The 16,144-nt window shown below is 39.8% G+C and overlaps 1 protein-coding gene across 1 annotated transcript in view; it reads left to right on the forward strand.

Moving 5' to 3' along the window:
• CYFIP1 (cytoplasmic FMR1 interacting protein 1) overlaps positions 1-16,144 on the forward strand; it is a 181,397-nt gene that overhangs the window by 77,413 nt on the left and 87,840 nt on the right. The window contains 4 exon segments of the mRNA XM_023727827.1: positions 10,788-10,910; positions 11,623-11,748; positions 13,533-13,699; positions 15,085-15,232. Coding sequence (XP_023583595.1) covers positions 10,788-10,910; positions 11,623-11,748; positions 13,533-13,699; positions 15,085-15,232 — 564 coding nt within the window.

Raw genomic sequence — 16,144 nt, forward strand, 5'->3', positions numbered from 1 at the left:
GTACTGTCAAGTCGATTCTGACTTTAGCGACCCCATGTAAGAGAGTAGAACTGCCCCATATGGTTTTCTTGGCTGTAATCTTTACAGAAGCAAATCGCCAGGTCTTTCTACTGCAGAGCCCCTGGATGGGTTTGAACCATCAATCTTTCGGTTAGCAGCTGAGCACTTAACCATTGTGCCACCAGGGCTCCTTTATAGCAGCTTTGTAGAGATGTAGTTAACATGCAATTCACCCATTTAAATTGTACAATTCAAAGGTTTTTAGTATATTCACAGAATTATGCAGTCATCACAACAATCAATTTTAGAACATTTTCATCACTCCAAAAATCTCCCCCTTTCCCCCCAGCCCCCTAGGTAACCTCTAATTTACTTTCTGTTTTTCTAGTTTTGTCTGTTGTGGACTTTTTATATAAATGGATCCATATAATATATGGTGCTTTGTGATGGGCTTCCTTCACTCAACAGTTATGTTTTCAAGGTTCATCCATATTGTAGCCCGGATTTATTGTATTTATTTATTTATTTTATGGCTAAATAATATACCATTGTAAGGATATACCACGTTTTGCTTATCCATTTGTCACTTGATGGACATTTGGGTTTTGAATATGCTGCTATGAACATCTGTGTACAAGTTTCCATGTGGATGTAGTTTTCATTTCTTGGGTAGATACCTAGGAGTGGAATCGCTGAGTCATATAGTAACTCTGTGTTTAACATTTTGGGGAAATGCGAGATTATTTTCAACGTGACTGTACCGTTTTATATTTGCACCAGCAGTGTATGAGGGTTCTAATTCCTCCATACTTGTTATTGTCTGTTTTTATTTTTTAATTCTAGCCATCTTAGTGGTTGTGAAGTGATATGATATCTCATTGTGATTTGGATTTTCATTTCTCTAATCACTGATGATGTTGGGCATCTTGAGATATATTGACCATTTCTTTGGAGAAGTGCCTACTCAGATCCTTTGCCAATTTTTAAATTGAGTTATTTGTCGTTTATATTATTGAATTGTAGAAGTTGTTTATATATTCTAGATACCAGTCTCTTCTCAGATATATGATTTATATTTTCTTTCATTCTGTGGGTTCTCTTTTCAATTTTTTTTTAATAGTTCATTTTATTTTATTTGTTGTTGTTGAGAATATACACAGCAGAACACACACCAATTCAACATTTCCACATGTACATGTACAATTCAGTGATACTGATTACGTTCTTCAAGTTGTGCAGCCATTCTCACCTTTCTTTTCCAAATTCTTCCAGCTCCATCAACATAAACCCATTGCTTCCTGAGTTTCCTGTGTGATCTTTTGAGTTGCTGTTGTCAGTTTGATCCCGTATAACCAGTACTTAAAAGAACACAATTCAAGGCAGACATTCTTCACTAGTTAAGTGAAACTGTTGTCTGGTTTTAAGAAGACTTCAGGAGATCTTTTTGGTTTAAGTTTTAAGATTTAAAGAGTATCTCAGCAATAGTTTCAGGGGCTCTTCCAGCTCCCATGGCTCCAGAAAGTATGGATTCCATGAGAGTTTGAAATTGTATTCCACATTTTTCTCCCTTTTGATCAGGATTCTTTTATAGACCCTTTGATCAAAATGTTCAGTAATGATAGCCAGGCACCATCCAGTTCTAGTCTCATGGCAAAGGAGGCAGTTGTTCATGGAGCCAATTAGCCACACATTCCATAGCCTCCTTCTATTTCTGACTCTCTTTCCTCTCTTGCTCCAGGTGAATTGAGACCAATTGTTATACCTTGGATGGCTGCTTGCAAGCTTTTAAGGCCCCAGGCACTATGGAACGAACTAGGAGGTAGAAAAGAAGCAGTAAACCTGTTATATTAGGCTAATTATTAAAATTTTCCATGAAACCATGACCCTAAACCTCCAAACCAAGGAACAAAATCCATGAGGTATTTGGTTGTACATGAGCAGCCGCAGCAGCTACTCTTTTTTTTTTTGGTAAATGTATCTATCACACGTGTTTTGCCAGTGCCACTTTTTACAGGTGTACAACTTGACAGCAGTTCATCGGCTGTGCAACCGTACCATTAATCAGTGTGATTTTTTGCATCACCATAAACTTAAAAGTCAGTACTACATAAGCAACAACACTCCCTTTTCCCCCTCCCTCCTGCTGCTGGTAACACTAATAAACTTTAGTCTCTATACATTTGCCTGTTCTTGTCTTTTTATATAAGGGAAGTCATTCAATACTGGTTCTTTTGTGATTGACTTATTTCACTCAGCATAATGTTTTTAAGCTCCGTGCATATTGTAACAGGAATCAAGACTTCATTTCTCCTCCTGGTTGAGTAAGTATTCCGTTGTGTATATGTACCACATTTTGTTTCTGTGTTCATCCACCGAAGGGTATTTAGGCAGCTTCCACCTTTTGGCTATTGTAAATAGTGCTGCAGTGAACATTGGTGTACAAGTATCTGTTTGAGACTCTGTTTTCAAGTCTTTTGGATATATTCCTAGGAGGGAAATTCTGGGTCATATGGTAGCTCTATTTTTAGTTTTTTGAGGAACCGCCACACTGTTTTCCAGAACAGCTGTATCATTTTACATTCCCACCAGCAATGGATAAAAGTTCCAGTTTCCCTACATCCTCACCAGGATTTGTTATTTTCTGTTATTTCTGTTTTTTTTAAATCTTAGCCATCCTAAGGAGAAAAAAAAAAAAAAACAGGCCCGTTGCCATTAAGTCGATTCTAACTCATAGTGACCCGATAGTAGGAGTGACATGGTATCTCATTGTAGTTTTGATTTGCATCTGTTTGATGGCTAATGACCTTGAGCATCTTTTCATGCATTTGGTGGCCATTTGAGTGTCCTGTTTGGTTAAATCTCTATTGAAGTCCTTTGCCCATTTTTTTGTTTGGGTTATCTGTCTTTTTGTTGTTGTTGAAGTTTTATATATATTTTGGTTATTAGATTCTTACTGGATATATGGTTTCCAAAGATATTCTTCTAGCCAGTAGCTTGTCTTTTCGGTTTTTTGGTAAAGTCTTTTGATGAACAAATTGTTTTTAATTTTTACAAGGTCCTATTTATTTATCTTTTGCTGTTTGTTATTTTGCTTTTGTTATTATATCAGATAATCCATTGTTAAAAGCTAGGCCCTACAGTCTTGCCCCTGCATTTTCTTCTAAGAGTTTTATGGTTTTAGTTTTCACATTTAGGTCCTTCGTCCATTTTGAATTTGCTTTTATGTATGGTGTGAATCATAGATCCTGTTTCATATTTTCAGCACATGGAAATCCAGATTTCCCAACACCATTTATTGAAAAGACTCTTCTCATTGAATGGACTTCACATGCTTGTCAAAAATTGTTTGACCATACATGTATGGGTTTATTTCTGGACTCTCAATTCTGTTCCATTGATCTAGAATAGAACTGTTATAACAATTATAACAATAAAATTACCAGGCTGTTTTGATTACTGTAGCTATATAACATGTTTTAAAATCAGGAAGTGTGAGTCTTCCTATTTTGTTCTTCTCCTTCAACATTGCTTTAGCTATTTGGGCCCTCTTGCCATTCTGCATAAAGTTGAGGATTGGTTTTTCCATTTCTGTAAAGAAAGCTGTTGGAATTTTGATCAGGATTGCATTGAATCCATAAATCGCTTTGGATAATATTGACATCTTAACAATATTAAGCCTTGCAATCCATGAACATGAATCATCTTTCTGTTTCTTTAAGCCTTTAATATCTTTCAGCAATGTTTTATAATTTTCATTGTGTAAGTCTTTCACATCCCTGATTAAATTTATTCATAGGTATTTTATTCTTTTAAATGGTGTTGTAGATGGAGTTGTTTTCTTAATCTTCTTTTCAGATTTCTCATTGCTGGTGTGTAGAAACCCCACCGATTTTTGGGTGTTGTCCTTGTATCCTACAACTTAGCTAAATTCCTCTATTAGTTCTAAAGCTTTCTTGTAGATTCTTTGGGATTTTCTATATATAGGATCATATCATCTGCAAATAGAGATCATTTTACTACTTCTTGTCTGATCTGGATACCTTTTAATTTTTTTTTTTCCTTGTCTTATTGTACTGGCTAGGACTTCTAATACAATACTGAATAGAAATGGTGAGAGCTGGCAGCCTTGTCTTGTTTCCGATTTCAAGGGGAAATTTTCAGTCTTTATTGTATATAATTTTGGCTATTGCTTTTTTCATAGATGCTCTTAATCATATCCAGGAACTTCCCTTCTATTCCAGTCTTCTTGAATATTTTCATCAATAAAAGGTGTTGGATTTTATGAAATGCTTTTTCTGCATCCATAGAGATGATCATGTGGTTCTTTTCCTTTGTTATATTGATGTGGTGTATTATGTTGATTGATTTTCTAATGTTGAACTATCCTTGCATTCCTGGAATAAATGGCACTTGGTCATGGTGTACGACTCTTTCAATATGCTATTGGATTATGTTCACTAGTATTTTGTTGAGAATTTTTGCATCTGTATTCATAAGAGGTACTGGCCTGTGTATTTCTGGTGGCGTCTTTGTGGTGTCTGGTTTTGGTATCAGGGTTATGTTTGCTTCACAGAAGGAATTAGGAAGTATTCCTTCCTTTTCTACCTTTTTGGAAGAGGTTGAACAGGATTGGCATAAATTCTTCTCTAAGTGTTCGGTAGAATTCCCCGGTGAAGCCATCTGGTCATGGACTTTTTATTGTTGGGAGGTTTTTGATAACTGATTCAATCTCTTCACTTGTTGTGGGTCTGGTGAGGTTTCTGTTTTCTCTTGAGTCAGTTTAGGTAGGTTTTGTCTTACTGAGAATTTGCCTGTTTCATGTAGGTTATCCAGTTAGTTGCTGTACGGTTGTTCATAGTATTCTATCATAATTCTTTTTATTTCTGCTGGGTCAGTTGTAAGCAAGGTGTTATTCGGTTTCCAAGTATTTGATTTTTTTCCCTTGCTCTTCCTGTTATTTCTGCTTTTATGGCATTGTGATCAGAGAAGTTGCTTTGTATTTTCTCAAGGTTTTGGATTTTGTTCAGGGTTGATTTGTGGCCCTAGATGTGGTCTATTCTGGAGAATGTTGCATGTGCATTGGAAAAGAATGTGTACTTTGCTGGCATTGGGTGGAGTGTTCTGTATATGTCAGTGAAGTCAAGTTGGTTGATTGTAGCTTTTAGATCTTCTCTATCTTTATTGAGTTTCTTTCTAGATGTTCTGTTCTTTACCAAGAGTGGTGTGTTGAAGTCTCCTACTATTATTGTAGAACCGTCAGTTTCTCTTTTCAGTGCTGTTAGTTTGTTTTATGCACTTTGGAGCCCTGTCGTTGGGTACGTAGATATTTATTATGTTTATGTGCTCGTGGCATATAGTCCCTTTAATCATTACATAGTGTCCTTCCTTGTCTTTTATCCTAGATTTTGTTTTAAAGCCTATTTTATCTGAGATTGGTGTTGCCATTTCTGCTCTTTTTTGGTTGCTGTTTGCTTTATATATATATTTTCTATCCTTTTATGAATATATTTGTCTTTGTTTCTAAGGTGTTTCCTGTAGATAGCATGTTGATGGGTCCTGTTTTTTAAATCCATTCTGTCACTCTTTGTCTCTTTATGGGTGCATTTAAGCCATTTAAGTTCAGTGTGATTATTGATAGGTGTGAGTTTATTCCTGTCATTTTGTAGTGCTTTTTTTTGTGGTGCTGAGGTTTTCTTTGTTCCTCTTACTATCCTGTGCTGAGTTCCTTTTGTTTGTGGATTTTTTTTCATTTCTTTCATTTTTGTAGATTCGGTATTTACTGAGACCTTATGTTTTTCTTCTTTATTTTAATGAGTAGGTTTGTTAACTTTGTTTGTGGTTACTTTGAAATTTACCCGTCTTCCTAAGTTTAAACCAGTCTTTTGTGACTTGATATCACCTTGACTCCTCTTCGTTTGAAAGTACTACACCTACACTGTATATTCTCTCTTTTATTGTTCTAATGTTGTTGTCGTTTACAGATTGAGCTCTCTGGTTCCCTGTTGTAAATATTTTAGTTTTGTTTTGTCCTCAAGAGTTCATTACCTAGGTTGATACCTGGCTGATGCAGTCGTGTCCTAGATTCAGGTTGTTGTCTGATGTTGTTGGTTCTCTAACTGAAGGACTTCCTTTAATAATTCTTGTAAGTTTGGTTTGGTTTTTACATATTCCCTTAATTTCTGTTTATCTGGAAATGTCCTAATTTCACCATCATATTTGAGTGAGAGTTTTGCAGGATATATTATTCTTGATTGGCAGTTTTTTTTCTCTAAAAGTTTTGTGTACGTCCTCCCATTGCCTTCTTTCCTGCGTGGTTTCTACTGAGTAATCAGACCTTAGTCTTATTATTTCCCCTTTGTATGTGACTTTTTTTCTTGAGCTGCTCTGAGGTTTCTTGCTTCGTCTTTGGTTTTAGCGAGTGATTATGTTATGTCTTGGTGTTTTTCTTTTGGGGTCTATGCTATATGGGGTTCGCCAAGCTTCTTGGATGGTTAGCTTTTCGTCTTTTATGTTATTAGGGAAGTTTTCTGTCAGTAAATCTGTAATGATCCTGTCTGTGTTTTTTGTTTTCTCCCCCTGTTCTGGAACTTCGATCACACGCAGATTTTTGCTTTTAATTGTATCCTACATCATTCTCAGTGTTTCTTCATTCTTTTCTCTGATTTTTCCTCAAACAAAGTGGTATATACGGATTTGTCTTCAATTTTGCTGATTTGTCTTTTCTTTGTTTCAGATTTGTCCCTAAAATCTTCTATTGCACTGTCCATTTCTGAAATCTTGTTTTTATCTTTTGGATTTCTAATGGCTGTTTCTGTATGATTTCTAGTTGCTTGTTTATTTTGACATTTAGTTCATGTATTATTTTCCTGAATTCTTCCATTGATTTCCTGATTATGTCTGTATTTTCCATGATTTTTTCTATTTTTACCTTATTTTTGTCTGTGTTTTCCTCCATCTCTTGAAGAGCCCTGAATATTAGAGTTTTGAATTCCCTATCAGATAGTTCCAGTGCCTTTTCTTCTACCAGAAGGTCATCTGGTGTTTTATTTTGGTCACTTTCTGGAGCCATCCTGACCTGTTTTTTTTTTTGTTTTTATATTGTCTGCTGTCTTTGGGACATTCAGGAATTATTTTCTTCATTTGTTGATTGTAGATTTGATTGTTTTATTCTGCTTTTTTGTTTTATTTGGTTATGTCTTGGCAGGCAGGCTGGGCATACTTTGTTGCTTGCTTGTTTTGTGGACATGATACTTCTCACCACTCTGTTCAGGTGGGTAGGGCCCGTTGCTCAGCTGTGGTGCAGCAGGGCTGGTCCATTGGAGGGCAGGAGAGGTGGGAATTGGTTGTATGTGGCCTCTACTGGGGCCGATGGGGGGGCCGGGAAGCATGTCGGGGCCCTGTGATCCATGCCGGTGCCACTCAGGGGCACAGTGCTTGACACCCAGTGCAGATAGGCAGGAGGGAAGGGAGGAGATTTAGTGTGTGGAGCGGGTGCTCTGTCTCCTATTTGCAGCTCCATGCGATTGCCTTCCCATACTCCCTGTCCTCCATTCTTGGTGGCTGAGGTCCAAGATGGCGAATCCATGCCACGTTAGCTAGTAGGGGACCTCCACTCCATAGCTCTCCTCATTCTCTGTTCTCTGTCAGTTTCCATTTGGTGCTTGATTGAGTTCCTTATCCCTTCATTTGATGCTTAGGGTTGCAGGATTGACATTTATATCTGTTTTACTTAGTTTTTCGGGTCTTTGCTGCAGAGGAACCACATGGTGCTTCTGTCTGTAGTGCCGTGTTGGGTCTGCTCTAACAAGGCTTACATTTAGATCTGTGACCGAGTGAGGGTCCACCTTCATTCTCTTGCATGTGGTCATCCAGTTAGTGCAGCATTTGTAGAAGCAACTGTTCTTTCCCTCATCGAATGGCTTTGGCACCCTTGTTGAAAACCAATTGACTGTAAGCATGAATGTCTATTTCTGGACTCTCAGTTTATTCCATTGATCTGTATATTTATTCTTATACCAGTACTACACTGTTTTGATTACTGTGGCTTTGTAGTAAACTTTGAAATTGCAGTGCATGAGTCCTCCAACTTAGTTCTTGTTTCAAGATTGTTTTGGCTATTCTGGATCCTTTGTATTTCCATATTAATTTTTGGATGTGATTGTCAATTCCTGCAAAATAGGCAGCTGGGATTATGATACAGATTGCATTGAATCCATAGATTGCTTTGGAGAGAATTGCCATATTAACAACATTAAGCCTTCTAATTCATGAACATGTGATATCATTCCGTTTATTTAGGTCTTCTTTAATTTCTTTCAACAATCTTTTGTAGTTTTCAGAGTATAAGTTTCTACTACTTTTTAAAAATTTATTCCTTAAGTGTTTTATTCTTTTTGGTGCTATTATAGCTCAGTTTTTTTTGGACTAGATCTGTCTTCAATCAGGATAACAGTTGGGGTTGAATCATTCAGCAAATGTCAGCAATGCAGAGGTGCTACCTGCACAGGCTGCTGAGGCCTCTGAGAGTCCCTAGATAGGGTCCCCTTCTAACAGTGGCCAGCACCACACTCTGGGCAGTGTTTTGTGTGTGTGGGTGTTTTTTTTCCTGTTTGTTTTTTTAAAACTTTTTATTATGTAAATTTTCAAGCATATGAAAGAAGAAAGCAGTCCTGATACCTCATGTATCATCACTCAGCTTCATCACCATTCTCCTTGCATCCGTACCTTTCCCACCACCACACCTCGACTGGGTTAGTTTGAAGCAAACCCAAAATAATATTTAGAAGTATTTCATTGTGTGTCTCTATAAGGTGTCTTTTTAAACATAACCATAATACCATTATCATATTAAAAAAATCAACATGTATTCCTTAATAGGAGCCCTGGTGGCTCAGTGGTTAGGAGCATGGCTACTAACCAAAAGGTCGGCGGTTCAAATCCACCAGCTGCTCCTTGGAAACCCGATGGGGCAGTTCTACTCTCTCCTACAGAGTCGCTATGAGTTGGAATCTACTTGATGGCAACGAGTTTGGTTTTGTTTTTGGTATTCCTTAATATTGAGTATCTGGTCATTGTTCAGATTTCCCCAGTTGACTTATAAATGGTTAATTTTTTCAAGATTATTTGCATCAGGATCCAAGTGAGTTTCATACACTCAGTTGGTAGATTTGTCTTTTTTAAGGTGTAATCCCCCTCTCTCCTTCCTTTTCTTTCACCGTTGTGGTGCCATTGACCTTGATCTTCTGTCCCCTGTTTTTCCAGTACATTGGCATTAGATCCAGAGGCTTGATCAGGCTCAGCTTCTATTCTCTCAGTTCTTTCGACCCTCATTGGCGTTTCTGTGGACTACGGGAGGTGCAATGTCCAGCTGTCCTTCACTCTCTTACATGACAGCCGTTGTTCACAGTCTAGATTCATTAATTCATCATGGCTGCAAAATGGTGACATTGTAGTTTTATCGTTCCTTCTCAGCTCATTATAACAGCTGCGCCTTGCCCTGCGCCTTGCCCTTAGGTATAGTTCTTACAGAAGAGAGGGGATAATAGCTTGATCCCTTTTCTTTATCAACTTTTTAAAAAATCGGTTCCTTAGCATCATCTAAGGCAACAAATCAATTTTTTTCAGTACTGTTTTGAACTCAGTGTACTTAAGTTATTATTATTTCTGCTCAAATTCAGTTTGTGAAAGCCTCTTCAACTTGGCTTGCAGGTGTTTCTGACACAGCTCTTGTAGTCTTTTACGCTACCATACTTTCTAGTAGGACAAGATGTTCTGGGATCAACTTTTTTTTCTTTTTCTTTTTTCTCCCATGCTGAAAATCCTGGTTCTTAACTATGCCAGCATGAATTTCATTTGATTTATGTTACCATACACACTTAAAAGCAAAAAACCAAACTCGTTGCCGTTGAGTTGATTCTGACTCATAGCTACCCTATAGGGCAGAGTAGAACTGCCCTGTAGAGTTTCCAAGGAGCGCCTAGTGGATTCGAACTGCTGACATTTTGGTTAGCAGCCGTAGCACTTAACCACTATGCCACCAGGGTTTAATCTTAAAATACAATACCAGCACTACTTATCATAATAATAATAAAAAGTTGTTTAAGATTTGTTTTGCTGTTAATTTTATCTTTAGGTTTTCTCCTTCTAGGGATGTTAAATCCAATCATGGTGTTTCAAAGTGCCTTGAAGTGATTCCTCACTCTGTGGGCATGATGCCAGGTTGACACACAGTTCAGTTCATTGTTTTATTTTGCTTTTGATCTTTAGGGATGCTTCTTTTCCCTAATTTAATTTTTGGTCACAATTACGTAAATGTGGAGTAGTTCTAGTCTGTACACATGGAGTTGCCTTGAGTTGGAATAGACTCAGCAGCAACTAACAACAACAACAACACCAAAAGTCAAGTCTGCAGAAGGAGGTGTATTCAAAGAATGCTGCCTCCCCTTCCACCCTCTCCTTTAAATTTTCAGTTTTTTATATAAGCAAATACCCGTGATATGCTTGTTTGCCTTTATTGGCTAGATGCAACCAATCTGTCTTGGAGACCCCTCCAGTGTGATCGGTTGTGACCTTTCTCTTCTCTTGAGAGCTTTGGGGCACCCGCCAGATGGCCTTTCTGGTTGCCAGTCTTTGCTGCAGTGATTGGTCTGGTGCTCACATCATTTTAAACGCTTGAGAGTATAACTTTGGGATAGATTTCTAGAATGGATTTGGGCCAAAGGGTAAGCACATGTGGTTTTTCTAGATAGAAGGTGACTTTTTAATGCTCATATTGACCTGTGCCCTAGGTCGTCACAGGGTCTGGCCGCCAGGAGGCACAGAAGACAGATGCCGAATACCGCAAGCTCTTCGACCTGGCTCTGCAGGGCCTGCAGCTCCTGTCGCAGTGGAGTGCACATGTGATGGAAGTGGTATGTACTCTGCAGTCAGTTTAATTTGGAAATTCAAGGAATTAAAACAACTTCTACCCCATGGTTAGGTAGAAGTGCTTTTTTTTCTTAAACTTGCCAAGAAATAGACTAAATGATTTTTTTTCATCATTGACTTTGGTCTTTGGGTCAAGAACAAATTGGCTTTTTATCTTTGGGCCTAGAAATAAGAATTTGTGTTAATGTAAAACGTTTCTAAGATTTCTCAAACTGTATTTCATCTATGTGTGTTAAAAATAAAAGTCCTCATGTTTTATATATATTGATAGAATTACATTCTTACCATTAGGATGATTTTTCGTTGTCATATTTTTAACATTTTCTCTTTAAAGTTCCAGCCATCAGTGTCTTTTGTTTAATATTACTAGAATTATTTCTGAAATCATATAAAAATTCAAGATACCTGTAAGTCATAAAGTTTTTCCCTTTTATGGTTTATTTTGGTTAAATGAAAATTATTAAATTAGATGAGTACATGGTCATTTGAAAAGCAGATTCTCTTTACAAGTGTTGCTGATATGCCTAGAGTCTTAAACAGTCAACACAAAATATCCAGGCATTTTACCTGATGTTTTAAAGCTGAAGTCACATGGCCAGACCTTGTGGTAGCTTTGGGAGTTGCGATGCAAATCAGACCAAAGTGGAGCATTTTGCGTTCGGGGTAGAATGTTCCTTCTCTTTCTGACCACACCAGTATTCATGGAAACTTGTGCATCCAACGGACAAGTACTCCAATAAGGACTGCCCTGACAATGCTGAAGAGTATGAGCGAGCGACACGCTATAACTACACCAGCGAGGAGAAGTTTGCCCTGGTCGAGGTGAGGAGATTTATCTGCTTTGTGTTCCTAGATCGACTCTGGTCACTTGAAGCACAAAAGTCTTTAATTTTGATAATGTCCAGTGTATCTGTTTTTTCTTCTGTTGCTGTGCTTTTGGCATCATACCTAAGAAACTGTTGCCTTTCCCAAGGTCATGAAGATTTACTCCTACATTTTCTTTTAGGAGTTTTATAGTTTTAGTTCTTACATTTAAATCTGTGATCCATTTTGGGTTAATTCTTGTATATGGTGTGAGGTAGGGGTTGTGTCAGGGATCTCCGAGACCACCTCAGTGATTTGCTACAAGGACTCACAGGACTCAGTAACAAACTCACATTTACTGTTTACTACAGCAAAAGCATGCAAGTTAAAATCATTAAAGGGAAAAGACACATGGGGCAAAGTCCAGATCCTTCTAGGTGTCCCCTTCTAGTGGAGTCATACAGGATATGCTTAATTTTCCCATCAACAATGTGTAAAAACATCCGTGGTTTGCTGACCTCAGCTAGTCAGACTGCAGACCCCAAAGCAAAGCAAGGGTGTACCATAAATCACATTGTTGGCATAAATTATCTGGTCAGACTGGTATAGTCAGTGTGGCCCAAAACCTCAGGCATACAAAAACATTCTTCTGAGACAGAACATTCCAGAGTCTTGGCCCTTGGCTGGCTACTAGGAACCAAGCTCTAATTCTGACACCAGGCCTTTCTCTGGAATATGCAGGATTTTGGCAACCTAGGCCTGCTGAGCTAACCTTTTCCTGCACAGGAGTCCAACTTTATTCTTTTGCATATGGATGTCCAGTTGTCCCAGTACTATTTGTTGGAAAGATATTCTTTCCCCATTGAATTTTGTTGGCATCCATGTTGAAAATCAGTTGACTGTAAATGCAGGGGTTTGTTTCTAGACTCTCAGTTCTATTCCACTGATCAATGTGTCTATCCCTGTGCCAGTATACGCACATAATCTCTTTAGACTGTGTGGTAATGTCCTCTTTTTCATTCCTAATGCTGATAGTTTGTACCTTGTCTCTTTTTTCTTGATCAGTTTTCCTGGGTATTTACCAATTTTATTATTTATTTTTATTTTTTAAATAGACTTTGGCTTCATTGATCTTCTCTATTATATGATTTCTGTTTCCTTAATTTCTACTTTTATATACGTATTTTCTTTCTTTTTAGGGTAGTTTGCTGTTCTTATAAATTTGTGATGAATATTAGCTTATTAATATTATTTCCAACCTTATTTTATTTTCTAATATTTGCATTTAAAACTGTAAATTTGTCTTTAAGCACATCTTTTTCTGCATCCCTTAAGAAATTGCAGTGCCTATGGTACCAGCACAGAGATGACGGTTAAGTAGTTCCATGCGTTTTCTTCCTGGCCTTTTCTGTGCACGTCAGTTCAGTGTGCCATTATTGTATAAAAAATGGAATTTGGTCTGCACACTCTGTGGCTTCTGTTTTCTTTTTTGTCTAACAGCGTATTTGCTTTCCTGAATCCTTATTCTTTTCTTCCATTTGAAGTCCATCACAGTGCCAAGGCACTCCCAGTCTGGCAGGATCTGGCTCTGGCAGTGGCCGCGTGCTGAGAACTGCTTAGGGAAGGTGGCTGCCCAGAGCAGGGTGACTGCAGAGCAGGGATGCAGGAGGCTCGCAAGAAGGGGCTGTGGATGAGGAGGCAGCTTCCTGGTGCACATCAGCTCCTGAGACTTGGTGCCGTCCCTGAGAAGGAGCCCTCTCTTGCCACCCTCTGGTGTGTTGAGAATAGCCTTTCCCTTGCAGGTGATCGCCATGATCAAAGGCTTACAGGTGCTGATGGGCAGGATGGAAAGCGTATTCAACCATGCCATCCGGCACACTGTCTACGCTGCGCTGCAGGACTTCTCGCAGGTGACCCTGAGGGAGCCGCTCAGGCAGGCCATCAAAAAGAAGAAGAACGTCATCCAGAGGTTAGCTTTGCGATGCCCTGCCATGTGCATTCAGGTCCAGGAGTTGTAGGATATTCTCACACTCAGTCTGGCAGCTACATTTTCATAACATGCTCGATACTTTAACTTCCAGACACCTTGTTGGGTGAGTTACCTCTAGGTGTGATGCAGGGGGTCCTGAATTATTAACCCAAAAAGCTTGTGATAAATCAGCTACAGAGTGTCTAAAGAGTCTGAAGACCCAGGGAAAGTGGTGTATTTTTCTTGGTGTTGGAGGTGTCTGAAAATCTGCCCAACAAGCCTTATCACCAGGTGTGTTGGGACACACCACCCGGAATTCTACCTCCTGCCTCAAATGTGTAGTTTTTAGTTTGCCTTTATTTCTTTTTGGGCTGTCTTACAAATTGGGCAAAAGCTACTTACATATTGCAGAAATTCAGTAGTGATCTTAAGTTTATTTTTTCTTCATGTTGAGCTTTTTGGATAAAGTTGTCTTTCAGAAACATCTATGTAAAATTAAGCATGCAAGGGTTTACAAATGTGTTGATTTCATTTTCTTGTTTTGTAGTTTATGTGTTTGTCTCTGGCATGGTATGATTTTAGTATATTACTAGAACTTGTAAACGATGATGCTTACCAGTTCATTTGCCCTCCCCTGAGAACTTAATCGGGGTGTCCGTTTCATGTCATGCTTCCCGTTCTGCGTGTACTTGCCGTAGGGAGAGTGTCCTGGCGTGTTCATATACATGCATCGAGAGCTTGGCCTGAGTGCAGAGGGTCGTCTGTACAGATAGGATATGTTTGAGGCACACCAGGTGTAGAAGGGAAGAGCTTGCCATTAACAAGGAACAGACTGTAGTCATCCACTCCCAGCTGCAAAGCCTATCAAATGTGTACTCTAAAAATGACTCAACGTTCAGCTGGATTGTCTCCCCTTAAGTATTCAGGCAGAGAGCATGGGTGTGTGGGACTTGCCTACAGTGTTGGGGAGCTCTGGCCGTGACAGGGTCACATGCCCTGTTGGTGGTGACAGAGTCATGCTCCCAGCGCATCAGGAGCTGTGTTGCTGACGTCATGTCTTGTTGGAAAACACAGTGCCTGTTTGGCACATGGGCCTGGCTGTCTCCCTGCCCTGAACCTGACTTGCCACCTTGCTGTGATGTACATTCAGGAACTGAGAAAATTACTCCAGGCCCATTTGTATACATTACAACTAAGTCAGATATTCTAGGAGTATTAATGTTGCCGTGAAAACAATATTTTTAAAATTTGATGTTGAACTTGTCATTTCCCACATCCCTCCTTGCCTGCAAAGGAAATTTCTGTTCTGTGAGCACGTTGTGGTTATTGGAGAGTTGTAAGTTCTGGTGTATGTGTCTCGGTGTGTGACTCTGGGTTGTGTTCAGTGTCCTGCAGGCCATCAGGAAGACAGTGTGCGACTGGGAGGCTGGGCGTGAGCCCTTCAACGACCCAGCTCTGAGGGGAGAGAAGGACCCCAAGAGTGGGTTTGACATCAAAGTGCCTAGGCGCGCCGTGGGACCTTCCAGCACACAGGTTCTCCCCCACCCTGTCCCCTGCTGTGAGCGTGGTGATTTTCAGTCTTGGAGGGTTGCACACAAGCTGGCGGGGGCAGTTTGCGGTGTGTGTCCAGGCAGGTCAGAGCAGTGTATCTTGGTGCTTTTCTGTAAGTGTTACCTTCACAAAATGAGCACGCGTGAAAGAGCGAGTGTGTAGGCCTGGCTCTCATGCGCTGCACCCCCCGTCCTGGGACCCATCCCCTGAAAGAAAACCCGAGGCACACTCGTGGTTCTCCAGTTTAATTTACATTCAGAAGTTCATTTGACTCCATGTCAACTCCAGTCCCAAAAATGTGGGTCAGAGTCTGTGTGTGCATGTTTACACTGTGTTCAAGTGTGTAATTAAAATTTTTACACTGGTCTACAAATGTTAACCCGTAAGATTGGAAATGAAAAGTGTTGCTTTCATGTGTGATTAGTCTGAGACCACCAGCTCTCTTCTGTTCCCTGAGCATTTCGCCCTGACTTTCACAGCCGGAGTTAACATGCTACCTTTCTCCTCTTTTGGAACCTGGTACTTCTTACTCATCCTCGCTGTGCTTTTATAATCTCGCCCATGAATCTTTTAGGAAAATACTAGCAAAGAGCATTGCTGTCTATATATGAAACCTCTCAAAAGCCTGAAAGGGGGCGCTGGCACCCTCTTGGAGGCCCCACCCTTGGGGTCTGTCAGCCGCGCTCTGCCCCATCTGTCTGCCCTCGTGAGCGTGTGTGTCGTCACGTCTGTGTCTGCCCTCGTGAGTGTGTGTCGTCACGTCTGTGGCTGCCCTCGTGAGTGTGTGTGTCGCCCCGTCTGTCTGCCCTCGTGAGCGCGTGTCGTCATGTCTGTGTCTGCCCTCGTGAGCGTGTGTGTCGTCACGTCTGTCTGCCCTCGTGAGCGTGTGTGTCG

Source organism: Trichechus manatus, unplaced genomic scaffold (assembly GCF_000243295.1).
Source record: "Trichechus manatus latirostris isolate Lorelei unplaced genomic scaffold, TriManLat1.0 scaffold00019, whole genome shotgun sequence".
NCBI lineage: Eukaryota > Metazoa > Chordata > Mammalia > Sirenia > Trichechidae > Trichechus > Trichechus manatus.